This window comes from Phalacrocorax carbo, chromosome 1, assembly GCF_963921805.1.
Source record: "Phalacrocorax carbo chromosome 1, bPhaCar2.1, whole genome shotgun sequence".
NCBI classification, from domain to species: domain Eukaryota; kingdom Metazoa; phylum Chordata; class Aves; order Suliformes; family Phalacrocoracidae; genus Phalacrocorax; species Phalacrocorax carbo.
This window is the reverse complement of record NC_087513.1, coordinates 87854081-87877847: the sequence shown is the minus strand read 5'-3', so window position 1 is coordinate 87877847 and position 23767 is coordinate 87854081. Positions and strand designations below refer to the sequence as shown.

Genomic DNA, 23767 nt, shown 5'->3' with positions numbered 1-23767 from the left:
ATGCTGTTGGTACTGGGCAGAGAGGTCCCAACTGTGGGTCCCCCGCCTGGCCCCATTTGCAATATGCATCTTCCCCTGCCTCTGTGCTGTGCTCATCCAGGTTCAGCAGTGCCATCAGAGCCACACAGGTTCAGCAGTGGTCTCTCTTCTGACTGCTGTTTTCTACTGCTGAACTCCTCCAGACTAAACTACTTCTCCCCAAGGTGAGCTCCTGCTGCTCTCCTATTTGCCATTATAGCAGATATCAGAGCATGTAAAGGAAAGAAACTGGCACAGACCCTGCAAGCCTTTCCCTCTGTGCTTGGTCTAACTCGAGGCTGGGGGCAGGATGAGTAGCTTTTGGGCATAATAGGTTGAGAAGGGCAGAGAGATCACAGAAGAACAGAAAAGGGAAGGGAGCTAGGGAGCTTACACCACTGTTTTCAGTTTCCTGAAGGGAAACCTGTGATTCCTGTCATCTGCATCTGGACTGTGTTCCAGGGAGGGTGCGGAAAGGGGAATTTTTGATAGTCCATAGCCATCTCCAGCAAGTTTGGATGGTTAGTGGGAGTGAACAGCTTTCCCACGCAGAGCTGAGGATGCCCAGAGGAACTGGGAACGGTCCAGCACCTAACAAAAAAACAGATTACTTTGTCTGCAACAACCAGAGGTTGAAATCAAGGCCAATTAATACTGGCCAGTGATGACCAAGCCAGCTGAAAAGGCTGAGAGGGTTCCAGAGGGCTTACGATGCCTTGAGGGGCACAGCAGCCTTCTAACTGTGCATGTGTGAGATTTCAGAAATGTGCACTTTGTCTTCTGGACCACAGTTTGACTCCAAAAGAGCTTGTTCACCTCTACAAGGGATGAACAGAGCCAGATGTGGTGCACAACACATAACAGAATTTTCTAGACAGCAGAGAGGGGGCTGGAAGGGACTGTGGCTCTTGTATGGGCATCCAAGTCAGCAAACTCTATTCCAAGGCATTTAGCACCCAGGACTAACCACCTCCAGACTCCTCATGCCAGGATGAATTTACATGTCACATCTTGCGTTGAACCTCCTCCCACGTCCCTCCACCTTGCACTGATGACAGTGCAGACCTGAACCTTCACTAAACCTAGTCACCTGTTAGGAAACATAGTAAAATCAAAACCCAAATGGTTTCCTGCTGGGTTAGGGTGCTAAATCGCCTCCCCATGTGGTCAGAGGACAGTCACACCTAGTGATACTAGGCAGGACTGCATCGCCTGCAGCAAGGACAGAGGAGCCAGGGTGGGACCTTTTCCTTTCAAGAGTGACTAGCCATTGGGTTTACTCAGCCATTCGTGTGCTACTTCAGTGTGAGTGCTTGACTGCGAAGCTAATCTCTCTCCAGGTAAAGGAACTACCTGAACTCCCTGTGCAAGGTCTCTGGCAGCGGTATGAACAGGACCTACTTCTAATGCTCCAATCTTGGCAGTTACAGAAAGCATATCCTTCACCCAGAGGTCTCTGAATGAAACTGAGGGTGGAAATCTTTCACCTGAGAATCAGTGTTGCTCTTTAGTTGTTGCAATAGTTTAAACTTACAAAGCAGACTTAACATGGTTTTTACTTCCCTTCTGTTTAGCATGGAATAGCCCTTTTTAATATTAAAAAAAAGAACTCTGATTGATTGTATTTTTGGAGCTGTGAGTAACCTGATCTAGTTGAAGATGTCCTGCTCACTGCAGGGGGGTTGGACTAGATGACCTCTAAAGGTCCCTTCCAACCCAAACCATTCTATGATTCTATTTTGTGGTGTTCTACTGCTTATAAACTTCTAATTTAGCAGAGTGTTACTAGAATCACAGAATCACAGAATGGTAGGGGTTGGAAGGGACCTCTGGAGATCATCTTGTCCGAGCCCCCTGCTTGAGCAGGGACACAGGAATCTGTCCAGGCTGGTTTTGAATGTCTCCAGGGAAAGAGACTCCACAGTCTCTCTGGGCAGCCTGTTCCACTGCTCTGTCACCCTCACAGGAAAGAAGTTTTTCCTCATGTGTAGGTGGAACTTCTGGTGTTCCAGCTTATGCACATTGCCCCTTGTCCTGTCATTGGGCAACACTGAAAAGAGCCCAGTCCCATCCTTGATACCCACCCTTCAGATACTTATAAGTATTGATAAGATCCCCCCTCGGTCTTCTCTTCTCCAGGATGAACAAACCCAGGTCTTTCAGCCTTTCCTCATAAGGGAGATGCTCCAGTCCCCTGGTCATCTTGGTAGCTCCCCACTGGACTTGCTCGAGCAGTTCCCTGTCATTCTTAATCTGGGGGGCCCAGAACTGCACAGAGTACTCCAGATGTGGCCTCACTAGGGTGGAGTAGGGGGGGAGAATAACCTCTCTCGATCTACTGGCCACACTCCTTTTAATGCACCCCAGGATACTGTTGGCCTTCTTGGCCACAAGGGCACAGTGCTGGCTCAGAGTCTCCTTGCTGTCCACCAGCACTCCCAGGTCCTTCTCAGCAGAGCTGCTTTCCAGCAGGTCAACACCCAACCTGTCCTGGTGCATGGGGTTGTTCCTCCCCACGTGCAGGACCCTACACTTGCTCTACCTGAATTTCATGAGGTTCCTCTCAGGCCAGCTCTCCAGCCTGAAGCCAAGTAGAAGCTCTAGGCCATAGTGAGCCGGTGGGAAATGCACATGAAGGAATTGGCTGTTGCCCTCATTGACACCTGATTTACAGCTACCTTTGGTGCAGTGCACCAGTTAACTCCGGGTCGTAGCCACAGCACACCTCACCACTCAGTCAATAATCAGGTTACTCCCATATTGGAAAAACAGGTCTGTTTCTCAGGCAGCCCCAGCACGACCAGGGCAAGTCCTATTCACCAGGGCAACACCACATTAATTTCTAAGCAGCTTTCATGCTGGAGCCTACTCTTCTCTGTATGTTTACACTGCAAAACAACCGAGAGCTATTCAGGATATTTCCCAAAGAAATCAACGATTTGTGATCACACAGTCTGCCCAGCCCTTACGACTTTTGAATTTGTTAGCAGAATCCAACCAAATGTGACAGCAGGATGTGGTCCCACATGGTCTGTGAAAGCTGGTGAGCATCTGGGGAAGAGAGATATCATCTATCTTCACTGAGGGGAAGGCAACAGCAGGTACAAATGTTACCAGTTTTGCTGGTCAGTGCATGTGCTGCCTCTTGTCTGCATGAGGGAACAGTGAGGGCAGGAAGGACTGAAAGTGGGTCAGGGCCCAAGAAGATGTTCAGTGGTCTAGGAGAGGCATAGGCACAAAAACCAGACTGTGGTAGCTCTGCCCCTCATAACAAAACTTGTTTCTTTTTTTACAAATAATAATTCTGTCAGAAGAGTTTCCCTACTTATGGCAAGTTCATACCATATTTCTATGACACTAGAAAGCTGAAGGAGCTACTAGCAAAGGAGGAGAACCAGGAGAAGATGGAGTTGTGGCAAGCAGCCGAATTTGATGCAGTGCTTAAGAGAGGTGAAGACAGCCAGCAGGCTGAAAAAAGGATGAAAGCTATCCTGGGATTTGGCCAAAAATATTGGACACCTTTCCAACCTTGTGCTCCCACATCTGTAACAATGGTATCAAGAGGTGCTTGAGAAGCACTGGAGATGGGAACACTAGTGGTCCCACCCTGAAGGCTGGAAGAAGGGGAGCCTGCCACTGCCTTTTCAGCTCTACCTGTGCTCAGTCTCTCCTGCCCTTGAAGGGAAGCTGGAAGCAGCAGCACTCAGAACAAGCCCTGACCTCTTAAAGCAGGGAGGTGGTAAGCCACCCTTGGCTGGAAATAGGCAAATCCCTCTATGCTGCCTGTGGGCCACTGCCAGGGTCTGCTTGACATGGCTCCCCAGATGGTCAGTGCACCCTTGTGGATCACCTCCTGCCATGGAAAGGCCAAGAAGCCCTGCTGAGCCAGCTTCTGCACTGCTCCTGTGATCTTCTAAGAACAAACTAGACACTCATGCACAGAGCTACAAGCATGGCCATGCTGCCAGTGTGGTTTGCCTCGTTTGAGAAGGGAGAGCTACCCTAGCATACCTGACCCTAGAGGCATCCTACATGGAGTCTCCAGGCTGCAGGGCCTCTTCCAGGTCTTCCACAGTCTTTTGTTCTTGCTGTGTTTTTCCTTCCAGCTACACTCTGTTTTCCCTGTCTGGGGAGCAGATCCTCCTTTTCTGGCCTCCCAAAGCCCCTACTCATGTTTATCACCATTTATTTTCTTCCCCCCTCCCCCAAGCTTTGGAGACTTTTGCAGCAAGGGCTTTTGTCCAGGGAAAAACAGTCATATTTACCAGTGCCGATCTGTCAGCACTGCGTGTATGTCTGTCTTGAAAATACCTTTGTTATCTCAAGGACCAGCTGGTCAGAAATAACATCATGTAGCCCAGCAGACTACACCTCCTAACCCACCACCTGCCCAGGGCTGAGCACCAACAGAGCACTGGAAGCCATTCCTGGGAATGGCTGTTGGGGACCGGTGTGAGACTCCAGCAGATCAGTAGGATATATTCATTTGGCAAAGCCTTCCAAGTAGTGAACATCGAGCGCAAAGTCTGCTTGCAAACAATAGGAGGATACTCACACCTAACCCCCACAAAGTGACTAAGGTCATTAAATGCCTTTTCTGCAGATGGTTACGCTATCCTCACTCACAACCTGCTTTGCCCAAACACAGAGTGGTAGCTGGTCAATACTTTATAATCCCTGGGATTAACTGAGCCTTCAAGTCTACCAGAGGGAAAAAAAAAAAATCAATACAAGGGCCTGACCCTGGCAGGACTAGTACCCCATGCTGTCTGAAAACTGCTCTTCCCATGTCAAATATAGAGCTCAGCCCAAGCTGACTGTGGTTCCCTGAAGGCTCCTGTGTTCACTGGTATAATTCTCACAAACAGCTTCTTGGAAAATGTCAGCGATAGGGTGTGTAAGGGATGCCTAACACAAAGAGAAAACACATTCCTCTGTCTGAGAGGACTCAGATGTTTTCAGACAGAAATTATGTGCCTGGCAGGTAGTGCTGTCCTTATGTGTTCCCTCTGCAACACAGCATGGAAGCTCCAAGAAAAAACAGCACACAAGTAGGGGCTGGGGGGCAAGAAATAGAAAGACACAGAAAATGAGGCATTTCATTTTACATCACACTCTATGCTGAGCACTGACTCTGCACATAACAAGGACAAGAATGAGTTACTGTTTGTTCTGTTAAAGGTTAACTCAAATTAAACTTTCACTTTGAAATTTCAGAGTCAGCAACTTGGAGACTTAAATTGCCTAACTTGGAGACTTAAACCGCCTTCTCCCATTTGTTTGACAGCCCTTTCTGGATGATTAATGGAAAGCTATAAAGAGCATTTGCATAAGGATATGTATCTCCTTTGCTGGGGAGAAGGGGTTCCAAAACTGGCCTTGTAAGAGGCAGGAACAGCAAATGAGAGTCTTCGAGGTCTGAGCAAGCAAACAGACAGCATGGGTTTCTACTATTTACAAGCCAGCTATCGCCAGCCAGAAAGTAAGAACCAGTCCTTACTGTTGACACTGGAGCAGCATTCCTCTCCCCAAATGACCAACAGTCAGACCTTTGTCCCCACCGCAGCTCCCCAGGCAGTATTACAAGCCCCTGGCAACACACACCTACTAGCAAAGTTACCCCCAGGGCAGTAGTGTTCCCAGTCTCAATGACACAAACGTGTTTTGTTCAGGAAGGTATCCAGAGTGCCTGCTTCACCCAGGCAAGTGGCAGGCAGCAATAGGTAGGTTAACAGTTGCCCTTCCAGGAAAGTGCTTCTTCCTCCTCATCATAGATGCCATTACCTCAACTACGGGTTGGCAGTGCACATACAAGCCCAAAAGATACATACCCCCATCCCTGTGGAAAATGAGACAAGCTCTCCTTCTAAAAACAGAGCCTTGCCAAGACTGCACAAGCCAAATCCAGTTTTGCTGTACTCCACCTCCTTATGCTGCTCTTCCCTAGTTGCTCCAGTTCAGGACACATGCAAACCTGCACCTATGGCTCCTACTCATGCTGAGACTGTTTCCAAATCTTCCCTTGGTGAGCTGGGTGCTCTCCTGGCTCTTGTATCACCCCCAGCAGTGCTACGTCCCACATCATCTCCATGGAGAACATACAGACTGGGTGAATGACATTCTAATTCCTGTTCCTGTCAGTGCCATGGGTTTTCCTTGGATCTCCTTCAGATATATTATTAACTCATCTTGCTCTTACTTTGCTGGGAGGGTGCAATGAGACTACAGCTCACATGGAGAAAATATAAGAGTGGCAAATGCAACAGCAGCTCCCAGGAGTTTGACTGTGCTGTATGTGCACATTCAAGGCCAAAATCCAGCCGCATATCTTGATGCAGAGGCAGAATCCATATTTGGGCTGCCAAGCCTTTCCAAGGCATGAACACAAACCTTTTGGAATGTGCCCCAACAAGCAGCTTTGTCCTCTTCAAGAAGGACAGCAGTGATTGTCAATCCTGCAGAATGAGACACATCTTGACCCTCCTATGAGGTAACTGCTCAGACTGAGTTTCCCCTTAGAGCCTGACCCCACAGGCCTCGAGTCCTTGAAAGTGTAGGCACCAGTAAAATGCCCAATGTTTGCTCCTGTTCAGGCACAAAACAACTTTGCATACACAGTCCCGGGTGGAATATAAGGCACAATTTTATTTTCCCTCATTCCTCTCTCTCAGTTCACACCCGTTACAATGTTGTTTTCTGGCAGCAAGGCTATGCAGTGATCATGGAGATCCTTGTGGTTGGTGCACACACAGCAGCCAGCAGCAGTGCCCTGGGCTTGCCGGGGCTTACCTGGCTGCTCAGAGCACCACTGTCCTGAGCAAACTCCTCTGCAAGGTGTCACTGGGTGGCCCACCCAAACACTCCGAGCTCTCCTTCACTTGTCCACAGCACGACCAGTGGGGGCAGCCAGGGTGACCTTTGTGTCCATGGCCACAGCCTTGGTACCCACCTGCAAGAGAAGAGGCACCATCAGCTGAACCAAAAGCGGGCCAGAAAATCGCAGTATGTCAGAGGCTTTCAGAAAGTACTTCAGCCCCAGGACTTTTCTAAGATGAGGAAGCACATTCTGATGAGAACACAAATTATTCGAGGCCAAAATTGCCAGGGCTCCATATAGAAAGAACAACTAAAGGGGACCTCCCCATTCCAGTCGCTGGGGAAAGCTGAAGATCTCTGTCCCTTTGCCTGTTGAGTAATGCAAGACACAGGCATGCAGAACCCTGTGCCAGCCACTGGTGGCTATGGCCAGAGCTAGATACAGATCAAGCACAGAAAAAAAGGAAGATGCTCGTTCTATACTAAAACACACAAAGCACACAGTGATGCAGGCGGGTCAAGGACAGGGAAGCTGCGCTCGTTGGGATTAAACAAATAAGAGAGTTGAACTCTCATCCTAAATGAGGAGTGAGGCTTCTCCATAGGACATCACTGGGCACCTTGTGACACGGCCCAGAAGCTCCCAACCTGCCAGCACTGGAACAGGAACAGCATAGGCGCAGTGCTGCTTAGCCTTACTGAGAAGGGCTGAATGACAGAGCTGCCCTGCCCCATCTCCTGCAGAGTTGGCTCAGGTCTCTGCCTATGGGGTGTGCTTCAAAGACCCTTAGCATGTCCTGCTGCATTTTTCACTGCTGCAGTCCCATCCTACCAGAAGATACATACACACAAGTTATTGCAGGCTTGGTGCATGTGCAAGGCAGGAGTTGGGCTGGAGTATCTAGTCACAGCTATCTACACTAGGGAGGAGCAATGCAACAAACCTTCCTGAATCCAGCAGCATGGGATAAGCTGAGCACTCACCTGGCATGGTCCCCCCACAGGCACAGCGAGCAGCTTTCTGCCCTCCGCTTGAGCAGAACGTGCAGCAGTGAAACATGCCTTGATGCTCACGGAATTTGTTTTTCACCATCAGAGTGAATGGAGAGCCCTGCAGAAGACAAGCAAGCAGAGAGGTTGCTGCAGTGGATGCTATCAGATGTTGTGGCTGCATTTTCAAAAACCAACTGGGTGATCCTGTCAGTCACAGATCACTAAGCCCAGTCTGAAATTGCTAAGTGGTAGAGGTAATCATTAGAAAGATTTAAAGCAAATACTTAAGAAAGAAAATCAGGTGAAAAAGCAGCAGTGCAAGAGGAACAAGAAATGCTACCTGTACATGCTGCCCTTTCACACAGACGCAGACAGCATACAAGCCTGGCTCCTCAGGGCTGTAGGAAATATGGTAGGTCCCATCACCGTTATCACACACTGTTGGCTTGACTGCACTACAAACAGAGAGAAGTCCAAGAGATCAGTGACTGGCAGAAAACTGCTCTACATGTGAATCACTGTTTGGCCTAGATTTGTGGTTGGTTCCTTATCCTCAACCTTGTTCAGCAGCTGCAAACAAGTGAGCTTAACAGGATGCACAAGCAATGCTCAAACACTGAGTAGCTTTCACACACATCTGCTAACGGGAGCTGCAATAGCCATACAAAGGAAGTCACACAAAGCTAGCTGCACTGCAAGGATTTGTAGCAACCCTGAGCGCTGAAAGAGCAGAAGACAGCAGACAACACACTTGCAGGTCAGATTATCCCATCGGATAAGAGCCCTCAGAAATGGGGTAAATTCACAGCTTCAGAGACCTCCAGAAGAGCCCATGAATAAGACAGGACATAAACAGGGCAGGTTTGAATCACTTCAATCACCATCCCAAATGCATTGACCCCAACTCTCTTCTTCAGTGCTCTGAGGAGTTCTAGGTCCCTGCTGGTAAACTCTACCCTTCCAAAGTGAAGCTCACTGGGTTTCAGAAGGAACCCTGGTGGATAGAGTGCCAGGGAGAAAGCATCAGCTAGTTACTGAGGGACTGATTGCTTGCCTCACAGAAAGATGGAAGAGCTTTACACAGACAATTATCAGGCAGCTCTGCAAAGAGGAAAGTGTTCTTCCTAAGCCCACTAATTAGTCTCTTGTGCCCCACAACATGAAAGTTTATAATATTCCAGATTTGCAGGCTGTATTCCCCACCCCCTACCACTTCACATCACTACAGCTGCCTACATAATTTCCTGTCATGGACTGTGTGGTGATACTTCATGCTCTTCTGTAGCTGCTGTGCCTCAACCCAAAGTCAGACAGCTTTCAGCAACAGATGTAGCAACTGCATATGCACAAGAACAAGAAACTGAGTTAATGTGGCCACAGCGACCTCTATCCCACCAAGCAAAATCCACATAACCCTCATGTGCACACCTTCCTACATCGTATGTGAACCTATGGAAGGAAGGTACCTTGGGACAACATTCTTGAACAATGATGCTCTACTGATAAGCGTCTGTGCAGCCAGCACTGTTTCTGTATGCCGTGTCAACACTTCCCCATACCAAGGAGTTTTAGCATCCTGTCCCTTTTTTCATCAGGTCATCATCCCACCAACAGTGGATCCTGGAACAAGTTACACCAGCATCTTGCTCAGCTACATTGTATGTACTATAAAACAGAATACATGTTTTTCTTAAGAAATGACCCCTGGGGTTAGTTCTGCATTTGTGCCTGGCTGCTTTATAGTAAGGAGTGTGCCCAGGAAACAGTTACAAAATATTTTTTTCTGTCTGGTCATTTTCATTGTGGAAACACTTAGGAGCTTACGTGTGGCTTTCCCGGCTTTTGCTAGAAAACCTCCAAACATGTTAAGGTGCTCAACTTTGAAACTACATGAGAAAGCACAATGAAGTCCCAACACAGATTCTTTCTCTGGAACATGAACTAGGCACTGTCAGAGGCTCCCAGGCTTGGTGGACTGTCTGTCTGACTTGGGATGGTCATTCTGGGTTGCTGCAGTTGATGCTCATTAGGTGTTAGCAAAAGCAGGAGCTCTGGGTGTCTACTGGTAGGGGTGGGAAGGAGCAACAGCTGACTGACAATGTGTAACACCCACTGAGAGTTGAATCCTTTAAGAAGTCCCAAATCACTCAAAAAGTCAACACAAATCTGAGCCAACACTGTCAAGCTCCACACAGCCAAATACAACCAGCAGGAAGCACTGCTATACTGGTGGGAAGAACAGCGGTGCCTTTTCCCCTACAGATTCTGACTCACGTGCTGAAGCATGTCCTCTCACTTGCTCAAAAAAGGAGGGAGCCGGGGTAAGGGAGGCAGAAAGACAAACCTAGTGACGGGGGAGTTCTCAGGTGAAATACCCACCAGTCCCTCTTGTCTTTGTGGGTGATGGTGACCCGCACAGCCTCTCCTCCTCGCCCCATCCGCTCCCCTGTGGTGTCATTGCAGAGCAGGGTAAAGCCAGTCAGCTGGTTCTGACGGGCCCTGTGGAAATCTGTAAGGCAGAGAAACAGGAGCAGAAAGGATTCATGCCAGCCATGATTGTCACCTCCCACCTATTTTGCAGTGTTGCAGTCCCATCAGAGAACAGCCAAGGCTCTGCTGCTCAGGTGGGTGTGTACAGCTCCTTCCACCCACAGGGAAAGGTAAAGATATTCCTGGGAACCAAGAGAGAGTGGACAGCCATAGGCGCTGGGAGATGTTGGGCAGGCTGGAGGTCTGTATGGACCAGGGTGATCTTCCCACCTGCACCTCTGAGCCCAGCTGGCATCCTCCCAGAAGGCCTCAAGGTGCACCACGCAAACAGGAGGGAAGAGGAACAGCACACTGTGCAGTGTGGAGCCCCAGAGACTTCAGCACTTAGTGTTTGGCATGGAAAGGATGGAATGAGCCATGGGTCTGTCTCATCTGCTCTGCACAGGCCATTACTGTCCAGAGGTGGCTGCGCTCTGTGGGCTGGGCTGAATGTTATCTTTGCCAGCCCTTTTCCAAGTCCTTAATAAGCAAACATCCATGAAACTATCTATGCCAGTTATTCCCACCACAATCTCAGCAGAAGCTGCAAGGGGAACTTAGCCACAGAGGGGATCTGTTGAGGCACATGCTGCAGAACAGCTGGGGCCACAAGGCGAGCATCACATCCTGCCACTGCAGGCACCATCCCCTGAGTAAGCTGTGGTCTTTGGCCTAGAGATTGCTCTCCTCACACCCCACCCTGTGCTGAGGTCAGTGATGTTGTGGAGCGCAGCTCCAATATGCTGTCACATTTGGCTGGGGATAGCTCTCTGTCTCCCTGCCCAGCAGGGCTCCTGTAGGACCTCGGCAAGCAATTTAACCTCTGGCAGGGCTCTATCCTGCTGTATGCCTCTGCCCCTAGTCAGTGTCCAGACAGCAGGGAGCCAACACTGCCCTAAGCTGCGCACCATATGGGTACAGAGAACGGAGAGGTGACTTCAGGGAGCAGCGCGTTCTCATTCAGCTGTTGTACAGCACCCCATTACCTTCTCCATGCAGGGTGCATCTGGCTGGATCAACCACTTTGTTGAGAATGGCCCCAAAAACTTCATATCCACAACACTGCCCTGCCCTCTCCTGGGGAGAGAAGTGGATCCCATCATCCACACTGGGGTGAGTGTTGTAAGCAACGCTGTTCAGCTTTGCCAGCCGGCTCGCCACCACCCCTTTGGTGATGAGGATCTCCAGATCTGAGCCGCTTGTCAGCAAGCGCTCTGTGAACTCCACGCCTGTCCTCATGTCCAGCAGCAGTTGCTGCAGCTGGGCCTTCTGCAAGTGCAGCAGGTTTTCCTTCTGCACCTTCAAGTCCTCCAGCTGCTTCAGCAGCCGGTCCCGATGCTCTTCAATTGCTTTCACATACCCACTAGCAAACAGATGGATCTCTGTGGCCACAGCCTCTGCGCGACTGTGGACGGCACTGCCCATGTCATCAATCTGGCCCAGCACATCCTCTAGGGTACCCATATGTTGTTGGGTGCTTTTTAGCAGCTCCCGCAGGGCGTCCCCATGCCTGTGGATTACATTGCCAGTGAAGTCATAGGGGTGCTGCCGGTGCCTGTCTACAACACAGTCCCGGCACACAGGCTGGTCACACTGCTCGCAGAACAGCCTTAGCTCTTCTGTGGGATGGGAAGGGCAGAAGAGAGGCTTCCCAGCCTGGCTGCAGTCCTTGGTGTTCTCCAGCTCTGTCACAGCATGAGAGGCTGTCTTCTTCTGTCTCCTAGAAGGGAGCAACCACATGACACTTCACACACTTTGGATATGAAATGTAAAAGTCCGAGACCCCTTGTGAATGCCAGTCTGTACAGACTGCAAGTCAGTGCGCGCCGTGCCCTCCTGACTCCACTGAAATTCACTCTGCACGAAGGGACTTGTGGTCTCCTGAGGACAAGGCTCCACACAAAAGAGGACAGAATCTGCAAACAGCTCATTAGAGGCTGCTCTCAGGCTCCCCACATGCTGTCAGCACTATTTTCAGACACAAGAATTTTGTGCCCCATCATGGCCACACACAGACTGGAGAGTGGGCTGCCAGGCTCCTACTACCAGTAGCCCCTTCATGGAGCCTGACAGAAGTGGCATAGCTGCAATCACCTCCAGAGCCCGCTGTGACAAAGGCAGCAGGAGGGCAGTGAGCCCTGCAAAGTGAGAGCTGGCAGGAGGTGTCTCAAAACAGAACTGCACACCAACAGTCACTTCTGGAGAGGAACAGGAGGTGCCAGGCTCCTCAGCTATCAGCCCAATGATTTTCACCATCTTTAAATTTGCTGAGGCAAATGAGCTTTAATAACCGTTAGGGTAAAATCTAGTTCAGGCCACTGCCAGAAGACGGTCTTCGGTAAAACATTTAATATTCTAAAAGTCAAACTCCATTTCCTTCTGGCCACCAGGTTAGGTCCTGCTCAGACAAGATGAAGAATGGCACACAAAGAACCTGTTAGGACCCAGACGTCCACCATGTCACAGGGCAGCACTAGAATACTTCCATTTTATGCTATTTTGGACACTGGGAGCTAGTTATTGAGAAGGATGTAAAAGCCTTCTCTCCTTCCTTGTCTCCTGCGCTAATGACTTTTGGCAGCTGCAATGGGAGCTCCAAGCTATAAGCAAAGAAATAGTCCAAGGACCAAGCTCTGTAGAGTTGCTCTGGCAACACAAAGCAACCTCATCACAGAGCAGGGCACAGCCCTTACACTACTCTTTTCACTTCCCACTAATCTCCCTTGGGTCCAGCACATATTCAAAGCCTTCTAGCATCATTTGCATAATGCCCTTTAAATTCACACTTCCCTGACTTCAACCTAAGACCTCTCTCACTTATTGCAAGGAACACAACAGTGGCACTCAGATCCTTGGAAATCTTCCCTACACACCAGGAAATAATTTCAAAATGGTTTTCCTTGGCCCTTGTTCTGATCTGCCACCAACTAAATCAGGTGCAAGTCTTCAGATGCTAGTGGGGTGAAAAAATTATATCAGTAAATCAGGTAGGAAGCAGGCCATCAGGAAAAATTTTCTTCTGCTTTACACCTTCTGCAGTTATTTCTGTCAGTGCAGCAGGCTGCTATTCGAGATCTCAGTTTATCACCCTTCAGCAGCTTGTATGGGGTATGAGGCATTAGCCAATCAGAATGGTATGCTCAAAATTACAGCCCCAAGGTGAAAGGTAACTGAGAGTCTAAACCATTTTACCACAGGCACCAGTAACTGCAGGGGGGCAGGGCAGCAAGGAATATGCCTCAGTTCTTTCTGGGGAAATAATTTGCTAGATAGGAGGAAAGGAGGAGCAAACAGGGAGGGAATAGGCTGAGCTGATTTGATCAGATGTGATCTCTTCACACCGCGTGAAAGAACCCTGATTTTTTGGACAACAGTTTCTGGCAACCCAGATAGGACTGCTAGTATAAAACTTGCCTGGACTGCCCTGCTGTTCCGAATGGGAGATGGGACTGGGAGGGACTCCAGTGCACACCAACCTTTTGCTCAGAGAATCCACTGGCTTTTCTCTACTGATGGATGCCAAGCAACTCAAGGGTTCAAAGCCCACATGAGATATTCTCAGGGAGGGACAGGGATTACTGAGGTGAGCAGCTGTTTGGGGAAATTGCTCTGCAAAAGATGCACTGGAGGACGCCCATAGCAGGAGTTCAGCAGACTTCTCTGACACCAGGGGTCGGAATGAAATTCATGTAGATAAATGATAAAGGAAAAGGTCCTTTAACTTTTCCAACAAGGGGGTCAGAGCTGAGCAAATCAGGGCTATATGAAGCTGTGGATTGAAAGGTTAGTCCTAGGAAATAACATGGGGACAGCTACCTCAACCAAAGTACCCCTGTACTCCCTTAGGATGCATCCTGAAAAACCGGAAAAAGTTGGGAGGGGATGCCCTGAAAAAGGATAAATTAAAAGCTTATTGCGTTCAATGGTAGCCAATGTATGAATTGGTTGATGGAGAAAAATGGCCAAAGAATGGATCATTAAATTATAACACTATTTTACAATTAATGTTGTTTTGTAGAAGAACAGATAAATGGGATGAAGTTGTGTATGTTGATTTGTTTTCCATTTTGAGGCATGATCATGATACTCATAAAAAGTCTAAATTGTTGACAAATTATATGGATGGTTTGCACTTGCTGAAAGTATTAATAAAAAGGGAAAGAAAGAAGGTTGTTGCACAGAGCGCGTAAAAGCCAAAAGATGTGTCAAGGAGGGTGAAGAAGCTGAGGACATACAGCTATTACTTCCAAAGCAGGTATCAAAATGAATTAGTGAGAGGTAGGGGAAGACTCCAGGGAAGAAATGAGAATACTAATTCTGACAAACCTGTAAATCACAGAGGAGGTAGCAAAAGTTTTAACCCAGTCTCAGGAAGGACGAGGGGCCAACAACAAGCTCTTCTGAGACAGGCTGTAGTAATAGAGGGACAAACTGTAATTGCCCATGTCCCATTCACAATGTCAGACTTACTCAATTGGAAACTGTCAGTGGGATCCTATCGAGATAATGTAGATGGAATGCATCAGTTGTTGGAAACTATAATGCTAACTCATAATCTGAACTGGGGGGAGGTACAGGCTACGCTGAACATTTTTTTTACAACACAAGAAAGACGAATGGTATTCAAAAGGGCCAAGGAGGAAGGAAAAAGAAGGAATCCAAATGCTAACATAGATGATTCTATGCCAAAACCAGATCCTGATTAGGACCCTAGCAGAGGAGCTGAGAGAAAAATATTAAAACATGAAACTCAACAACAGCAAGTGTAGGGTCCTGCACCTGGGGAGGAACAACCCCATGCACCAGGACAGGTTGGGCGTTGACCTGCTGGAAAGCAGCTCTGCTGAGAAGGACCTGGGAGTGCTGGTGGACAGCAAGGAGACTCTGAGCCAGCACTGTGCCCTTGTGGCCAAGAAGGCCAACAGTATCCTGGGGTGCATTAAAAGGAGTGTGGCCAGTAGATCGAGAGAGGTTATTCTCCCCCCCTACTCCACCCTAGTGAGGCCACATCTGGAGTACTCTGTGCAGTTCTGGGCCCCCCAGATTAAGAATGACAGGGAACTGCTCGAGCAAGTCCAGTGGGGAGCTACCAAGATGACCAGGGGACTGGAGCATCTCCCTTATGAGGAAAGGCTGAAAGACCTGGGTTTGTTCATCCTGGAGAAGAGAAGACCGAGGGGGGATCTTATCAATACTTATAAGTATCTGAAGGGTGGGTATCAAGGATGGGACTGGGCTCTTTTCAGTGTTGCCCAATGACAGGACAAGGGGCAATGTGCATAAGCTGGAACACCAGAAGTTCCACCTACACATGAGGAAAAACTTCTTTCCTGTGAGGGTGACAGAGCAGTGGAACAGGCTGCCCAGAGAGACTGTGGAGTCTCCTTCCCTGGAGATATTCAAAACCAGCCTGGACAGATTCCTGTGTCCCTGCTCAAGCAGGGGGCTCGGACAAGATGATCTCCAGAGGTCCCTTCCAACCCCTACCATTCTGTGATTCTGTGTGATTCTGTGAAAACAATACCAACAGCTGATTTTATATAGGGCCCAACATGGGCACCTTAAAAACCTAAAAATATATCTAAGTTGTATGAACTTAGGCAGGGACCCAAAGAAAATCTGTCAGCCTTTTATGAGTGACTATGTAAAGCTGCCTGTAGATGGACTGACCTAGACCCAGGCGATGATGCCAACAGGAAAATGTATAATATGTTGTTTATAGGACACAGCCTCAGATATCAGGGAAAAGTTACACTGGATGGATGGTGCAGGGGAATTGTCCATATCTCAGCTAACAGAAATAGTTTATAAGATTTATAACACTAGAGAAGAAAAGGAGAAAATAGACACTTAAAGAAAAATGGAAAGGACTAAAACTGCAGGCCTTACTTTTGGCTGCAGCAATTACTGAAGGTTCAAATAGAAGCAGGGAAGAGGACAAAATAGAGACAGGGAAAGAGTGGATGGACCAGAAGGGGACAAGGACAAGGGATCAGCCCCTTAAACCAGACTCCATTAGGCCCTAATCATTGTGCTTACTGCAATGGAGAAGGACACTGGAAAAATGAATGCCCACAAAGAAAATGAACCAGCAAAGGTAACCCTAGGAAGCCAGGTAACGGGAGCCAGAACCCCAATTTGATCATGTTAGAAGCTTCTGATATGCGATGAAGGGGACTGGGAGAGAGCATTAGAATCTCCCCAGCTCATCCCGTGGTTCCAGTAAAGCTGGGGAATGAAATCACAGATTTTTCAATAGACAGTGGGACAACCCACTCAGTAGTTACTAGCTGTAAGATACCATTAAGTAAAATACAGGTATCGGTTATTGGGGCCACTGAAAAGCAGACCTTGAGGCCATTTATGAAACCCATGGAACGCACAACTGGGAATATGCAGCTGACTCATGAATTTCTGTATATGCCAGAATGCCCTCTTCCACTACTGGGAGGAGACTTATTATGCAAACTTAGAGCTCAGCTGACCTTCTCTGGCAAGACTATTCAGTTACATGTACCAGAAGAAATGGCGTGGAAGTCTCAGTTACATCTATTCTCCGATGAATCAATTTGACTACAAGAACCAGAGGAAAACAAGAGAAATAAAAGGCACCGATACGTGTTAATTAAAACAGATGAATGAGTTGGAAGTGGAGCAACCATCCCTGAAGGAATCCTAGATGCAGTAATACCAACAGTACAGGCCTCTGACAAGCCCAGAAAAGCAAGAAATGTAATCCTGGTAAAAGTTGAGTTAAAACCAGGGGTCCAACTGGTAAGAAAGAAACAATATCCCCTGATGATGGAGGCTAAAATGGGTCTAGAGACACTAATTAACACTTTCTTGCAGTACGAGTTGTTACAGTATTGTCAATCTGAATATAATACTCCAATTTTGCCTGTTAAGAAACCTCAAACTCAAGAGTACTGATTGGTACAGGATTTGAGAGAGGTTAATAAAATCACAACTGATATACATCCGGTAGTACCAGACCCGTACTGGGTCTGGTCTACTGTCTATGATACCTGAGACTTGTGCATATTTTAGTGTATTGGATCTCAAAGATGCCTTTTTCTGTATCACGGTGGAAAAAAAAAGTCAGAAAATAGTCGTTTTTGAATGGGAAAACCCAACTACCAGAAGAAGAGCACAACTTTGCTGGACAATGTTGCCACAATGATTTAAGAACAGTCCAACATTATTCAGTAATGTGCTGGCTGAAGAGTTGGAAAAATGGCAAGGTAAGAAACCTTCCACTATTCTACTTCAGTATGTAGATTATATTTTGCTTGGGGCAGAAACTAAGAAAGAATGTAAGAATTCAACTACAGACGTATTAAATTTCTTGGGATTATTGGGATATCAAGTGTCTCAGAAGAAAGCGCAACTAGTACAGACTACCATAACATACTTGGGGTTCGAAATATTGCAAGGGACAAGAAAATTTTGACTAGAAAGGAACGAAACTATCTGTTGGATAGCCTCACCTAAAACTAAAAAGGAGCTGCAAGGATTTTTGAGAATGGCTGTATGGTGTAGACTCTGGATATCCAATTTCAGCTTGATTGCCAAACCATTCTATAAGGCAATCAAGGGACCTTGAGAAATTTTAGAATGGACTCCAGAGTGTCATGTGGGATTTGACACTGTAAAAAGGGAATCGATGAAAGCCCCAGCCTTACGCGTACCCAACCTGAATAAGCCTTTCACTCTGTATGTGCATGAAAGAAAGCAAATGGCACTGGGAGTGTTGACCCAGACTTTAGGAGATTGGAAAAGACCAGTGGCATATTTCTCCAAACAGTTAGATGAAGTGAGCAAAGGATGGCCTGCATGTCTAAGGGCAGTAGCCACAGCGGTACTGTTGGTAAAAGAGGCTTGGAAATCAACTTTGGGACAACCTGTTACTGTATTTGTACCACATGTAGTAACCACCGTGCTTGAACAGAAAGGGCACCATTGGATTTCCCTGAGTAGATTGGCCCAATGTCAGTCAGTGCTAATCAAACAAGATGACATTGTTCTCAAGGAAACTACAACCTTGAATCCAGCCACCCTGTTACCAGCAAATGATGATAAAACATTGGAACATGATTGCCTACATATTATGGAACAAGTATATGCCAGTCGACCTGACCTCAAGGGTGACCTCTTGACCAAACCTGAGCTTGAATTATATACAGATAGAAGCAGCTTTATGGTAGACAGAGAATGGACAGCTGGATTATGCAGTGGTGACTTTACAGGAGGAAACAGAAACTCAGGCGCTACTGTCTAATACCTCTGCCCAAAAGGCTGAAATTATAGCATTAACCCGTGCCTTACAATTATCTGAACGTAAAACAGTAAATATATATACAGACTCTAAATATGCCTTTGGGGTGTTACATGCACATGGAGCAATTTGGAAGGAGTGTGGACTATTTTCCTCCCAAGGAACCCCTATCAAATATGGAGAGAGATTTTGAAACTATTACAGGCTGTGCTACAGCCAATAGAAGTCTCTGTCATACATTGCAAAGATCATCAAAAGGGACAGACCAAAATAATTAAGGGCAGTCGGAAAGCTGATGAAGCAGCAAAGAGAGTTGCAAAGGAAAAATTGGCAGTTGAATCATTGATATCAGTGAAAGACATTCAATGGCAACTTCCAAGATCCTCTGAAAAGGGCAATCATTTAGCCAACCAATTACAATGTATTAAATCATCAGAAGGCTGGTGGATAATGAAAGAATGAAAGACAGTCACTACACCACTGGTAAGAGAAATATTAAAAGAAAAAACATAATGGGTCTCGTATGGGAGCAGGCACGTTGGTTGCTAGCATTAAACGATATGCAATAGGACCAGAAATGCAGAAGCAAGCTGACATAACTGTATGACAATGTAAGTACTGTTGTTGGAATAGTCCTAAAATCAAAAGAAAGCCTCCACTAGGGGAAGTAAAGTGAGGCCAAACTCTGGAAGAATACTGGCAAATAGATTTTACTGAATTACCAAAGAGTAACCAATTTAAGTACCTCCTGGTTTTTAGTGGATACATTCTCTGGGCTGCCTGAAGCTTCCCCGTGTCGCACCAATAAGTCTAAGGAAGTAGTTAAGATTCTACTTAAAGGAAGCATCCCAAGATTTGGGGTTCCAGAATGAATATCATCAGATAATGGGCCTCACTATCACTAAGATAGTCCAGGGGATATCTAAATTCCTGCAGATACAGTGGAACCTGCATACTTCCTGGAGACCTCAGTCAAGTCGGAAAAAAGAATGGATGAATCAAACATTAAAAAGACAATTGGTGAAACTTTGTCAGGAAACTCAGATGAAGTGGATTGATGTCCTACCAATAGCATTAATGAGAATTAGAATTACCTCCAGAGCAAGGGAGGGTGTAAGCCATTTTGAAATTTTATGTGGAAAACCATATCCAGCAGATCTGATAATGGGGAAAGAGGATCAAATGGACATAAAAGGAAGAAGGAATATTAGTTGATTATTTGTTGTCATTATCATGAACTTTATCATCCCTACGTAAGTAGCTTAAACTACAAGCCCCTTTGCCTCTGGATTCACCTGTGCATAAATTCAGCCTTGGCAATGAAGTATATATTTGCACATGGAAAGACAAACCACTGAAAGAAAAGTGAAAAGGACCTGATCTTGTCCTACTCACTACTAATACTGCCATAAAAGTGAAAGGCATAGACTCGTGGATTCATTATACACAGGTGAAGAAAAGCACCTGAGAAAGAAGAGAAATGGACTTCTGAGGAAACAGGACCTTTAAAATAAAAAATTTAAAATCTCAATGAATTGCAACTGGAATTCCAGTCAGTCATCTATCAAAATAGACTGTGTTCAAGGGTTTATATTTTTGTTTTGCTTTATCTTGGTAATAGGCCTACTTCTCTTTGTTTACCTTTATAAGTATACTGGTTTTTTGAACATAAGAAATAAAAATGGATCTAAGGTGGGGGTGACACTCCTCTGTTGCTTATGGATAAGATTCAGCAATTCTAGGATACTTTCTGGGGAACCAGGAAATCCATAGGAAAGGAATGTGCATTTTGAACTACTACAAAAAACTGTTCAAACTGCAAATAAATCAAATTGCTGGGTTTGCGTGCATTTCCAGGAGCATTCAAGAAAGGGGATACCAATAGTTGGAATTCCTATACCTGCTAATATAAGCTGGACAAATTTGTGGAGAAACACTACCTTCAGTGATAGTAAAGAATTAGAAGAACAAGAATGAGAAAATGGTCTCCCAGATGTACAGGAGAAACATTGTGCGTGTATACAAAAGGTTCAATCCACCCAAGGGTACTGACAAATCAGACTGTAAATTAGGAAGTACCTGTGTAGGAAATCATACATGGCGTAACTGCACCATTAATGTGCTGGCTCCTGTTGTAAGTGGGAAAGTTTCCTCTTGGCCAGTTCCTGAAGGTCAGGGACAGTACTGGAATTACGGAAAAAGGGCTGGGAAAGTTCTTCCCAAAAGGTGGTCAGGAACTTGTATCCTAGGAGCGATAATCCCAAATATAAGAGTGGTGTATCAATCAATTCAGGATGGGTATGAACCTATTTATGGAGACGCAAGCCAGGCCATAACCCCTTAACAGACAGACCAACAGCGCTTCATTAATTTGCAAGGTGGTTCCTACCCTGGTTAGGAGTTAGTGAAATAGAGAAAGCCATAATAAGCATTTCTGCAGCTGTTGAAAAGATAGGAAATGAGACTATCTACCTTGCAAGAAGAAATTAACCAACTAGCAGAGATGACTTTGCAGAATAGGATGGCATTAGATATGCTGTTAACCTCCAAAGGAGGAGTATGCATCATCTTAAATACTAGCTGCTGTGTTTATGTGTATCAGAACAGAAGAAATTTGGAAACAAATAAGAATGCTACATGAAATCCAAACAGATGACACTTCTCTTGGATTTGAAGAAACTTAGAAATGGTTAACTTCCTGGTTCCCAGATCCAAATTTGTGTATTAAGAAACTAACTGCCGTAATAGTTATAGTATTGATGATTTTCATGTGCATTTATGTAATGATTCAATGTATTTGGAGGTGTTACTCAGTAGTGGGAAAAACAGTGTATGAGAAAATCATAGGAGACTGATAGAAAAAACAACTGGAAAGTATTCTGTAAGTCTCAAAGGGAGGAATTGATGACTGTTTAAGGTGATGTTGACATTGTTTACTTTAAGATAAAGTGTACTGAGATAATTAACTCTAGAGGGACCTCAAGGAAGGACAAAAGTTTTTTAAAACAACCGACATACATCCTTAAGGATCAGTATTGTTTACATACTGGCTCAGCATAATCAGCAAAATTTCCAGAACTGGTGCCCTGAGGTCAAACTATCTCATTATAATACGAAAACCACACCTCCTGCTAGCAAAAGCCCCCTACTCAAATAAACCCCTTACTCTCCCAGCATGCATAATGAATTTAAAAGGAGCTGTGCCTTGAAGTTGAAGTAAGAAAGAAACCAACCACTGACTGGCTGGGGGGCGTAGATATTAGGAGTTACTGACATGTTTAACTGTACAAATACCTACTGCAATTTTAGATTGGCGGTGCTAGCTTTGTGTAGTTACCACCTAGCACCCACCTTTGCGCAAATAGGAAATAAAAAATATCTCGGCTCTGTGTGTTGATTAGCTTTTGCACACCGGGTGAAAGAACCCCGATTTTTGGGACAACATTACTGGGTGTTTTTCTGACCCTGCCTGTCACCTCCGTGCTTCAGAAGGCCATTCAGAGTTCCTATCACTTTTCTTCCACAGTACTGCCTGTCCTCTGCCCTGCACACAGGCCACTGCAGCTGCCTCCTCTTCAGCTCCTACCTCTGTTGCAGCGACCTCTTCCTCCTGCCTTACTGACATGACCCTCTCTGAGGTACACAGCTCTCTTCTGCTGTCACATCTTCAGTTTTCCTGTATTCCAACAGAACTAAACCCCACAACATCAGGCACACTGCAGAGCAATAGTGTTACTGCTGTAGGCTCCCGGCCTCACAGAAATGCTGAAAATGCACACAAGATAAATGAACACAACAATTAAAAGGCAAGCACGCGGGCTGATCATCAGGAGGTAGCAACCACAGTAGGCAGGCTAGTGTCAGGACTTCCACGTACCTCCTTTCACTTCACCTAAGAGTGCTTTTGCACATACACACAATAAATGTTTCTGGAGGTGGAGAGAGACAGACCATCAGCTTAACTTTCCCATTTTCCCTTGGGAGACATGCCTTCCCCAAAGCAGGACAGTGTGACACAGGAGGCTCTTGTCCTGCTAGTACTCTGCCTGCACCCAATGCCTGTTGGAGAGCTGCCAGCCTCCCTGCCCAGCGATGCTAAACCCAGACGCAAACCCGCAAGTGGACACCTCCACGGGCAAAGGGTGATCTGATTTTGGACTTAATGACCTCACCCAAACAGGGCTGACCGACCCATCGCTAGCTGGCTTGCCGGTCCCCACCTGAGTACAGAGCATCATCCGGGGAGGATAAAAACCTGACAGGGATTTAACAAACCAGAGGATGTGCAGGTTTGCCGCTTTGGGGTTAGTTCCGCATGGGTCACTGCCTGCTGCACCCACCCACCCACCCGCTGCCCCTCCAGCAGCCGAGGGCCTCGCCGCTGCCTCACCTGTGGGCCTGGCAGCAGAAGAGGCAGAGGTGGGCCCCGCAGGTCAGGCAGCGCCCCGCGGCCGCCCCATCGGGGCAGAGGTCGCAGCCCACCGCCGCCCCGCCGCCGCTCAGTGCCAGGTAGTCGGGGGTGAGCTGGCCGACGCCTCCGGGCGGCAGCGCCACCTCGGCGTCGCACACCGGGCAGAGGACGCTGCGGACGGCGGCCCTGCCCGCCTCCCCCAGCGGCCCCAGCCGCTGCAGGCAGGGCGCGCACAACGAGTGCAGGCAGGGCAACAGCCGCGGCGAGACCCAGGGCTCGGCGCACACCGGGCAGCGCGGCCCAGACGACATACCAGCGGCTCGCCCGCCGCCGCCCCCGCCACCACCGACCCGCTCGGTAGGGCCGAGCATCCAGCCCCGCCGCGCCCCGCCCCCTCGCCCCGCCCCCGGCCGTTGGGCGCGGGCTGACCCGTTGCTAGGGGCGATGGCGGTTGCGGCAGTTGGGCGCCTCAGCCCAAACTGCGCCGCCTGGTCCTGCCGGGCAGGCCGGGGCTGCGGTGTGAGGGGCGGCGGGTGCCGGGGGAGCCCCCAGCCGCCTCCCCCAGGGCTCCTACGCCGCGACGGGACAGGCGAAGGCGGGCCGAGGGAACTCGACAGCCCGCTTTGTCCTCGTTCTCGCTGAGGCACTGAGGAGCCTCTCCGACGCTGCCTTTTCCGAGCCGAGTCATCTGCGAAACAGTCCCCTTCGCCACCCTGCCGTGGGTC

At 47.6% G+C, this 23767-nt stretch overlaps 1 protein-coding gene across 1 annotated transcript; it reads right to left on the bottom strand.

Annotated features, from left to right (window-relative positions):
• Nucleotides 1-6638: 6638 nt before the first annotated feature.
• Nucleotides 6639-23435, bottom strand: TRIM45 (tripartite motif containing 45). Its single transcript, XM_064465473.1, has 6 exons — nt 23022-23435; nt 11343-12076; nt 10207-10336; nt 8168-8282; nt 7819-7945; nt 6639-6967 (listed from the first exon to the last, which is right to left on the bottom strand). The coding sequence occupies exons 1-6, from the start codon at nt 23411-23413 to the stop codon at nt 6816-6818; spliced, it is 1650 nt and encodes a 549-aa protein (XP_064321543.1). The 5' UTR covers nt 23414-23435; the 3' UTR covers nt 6639-6815.
• Between the last annotated feature and the right edge of the window lie 332 nt (nt 23436-23767).

Excerpts from the sequence above, each read along its gene's own strand:
- TRIM45 (XM_064465473.1), bottom strand. The coding sequence starts at position 23,413 with ATGCTCGGCCCTACCGAGCGGGTCGGTGGTGGCGGGGGCGGCGGCGGG. Across the intron at positions 10,337-11,342 it reads ATGCACCCTGCATGGAGAAG|ATTTCCACAGGGCCCGTCAG; the intron begins GTAATGGGGTGC and ends TCTGCCTTACAG. Across the intron at positions 7,946-8,167 it reads TGAAAGGGCAGCATGTACAG|GGCTCTCCATTCACTCTGAT; the intron begins GTAGCATTTCTT and ends TGTCTTCTGCAG.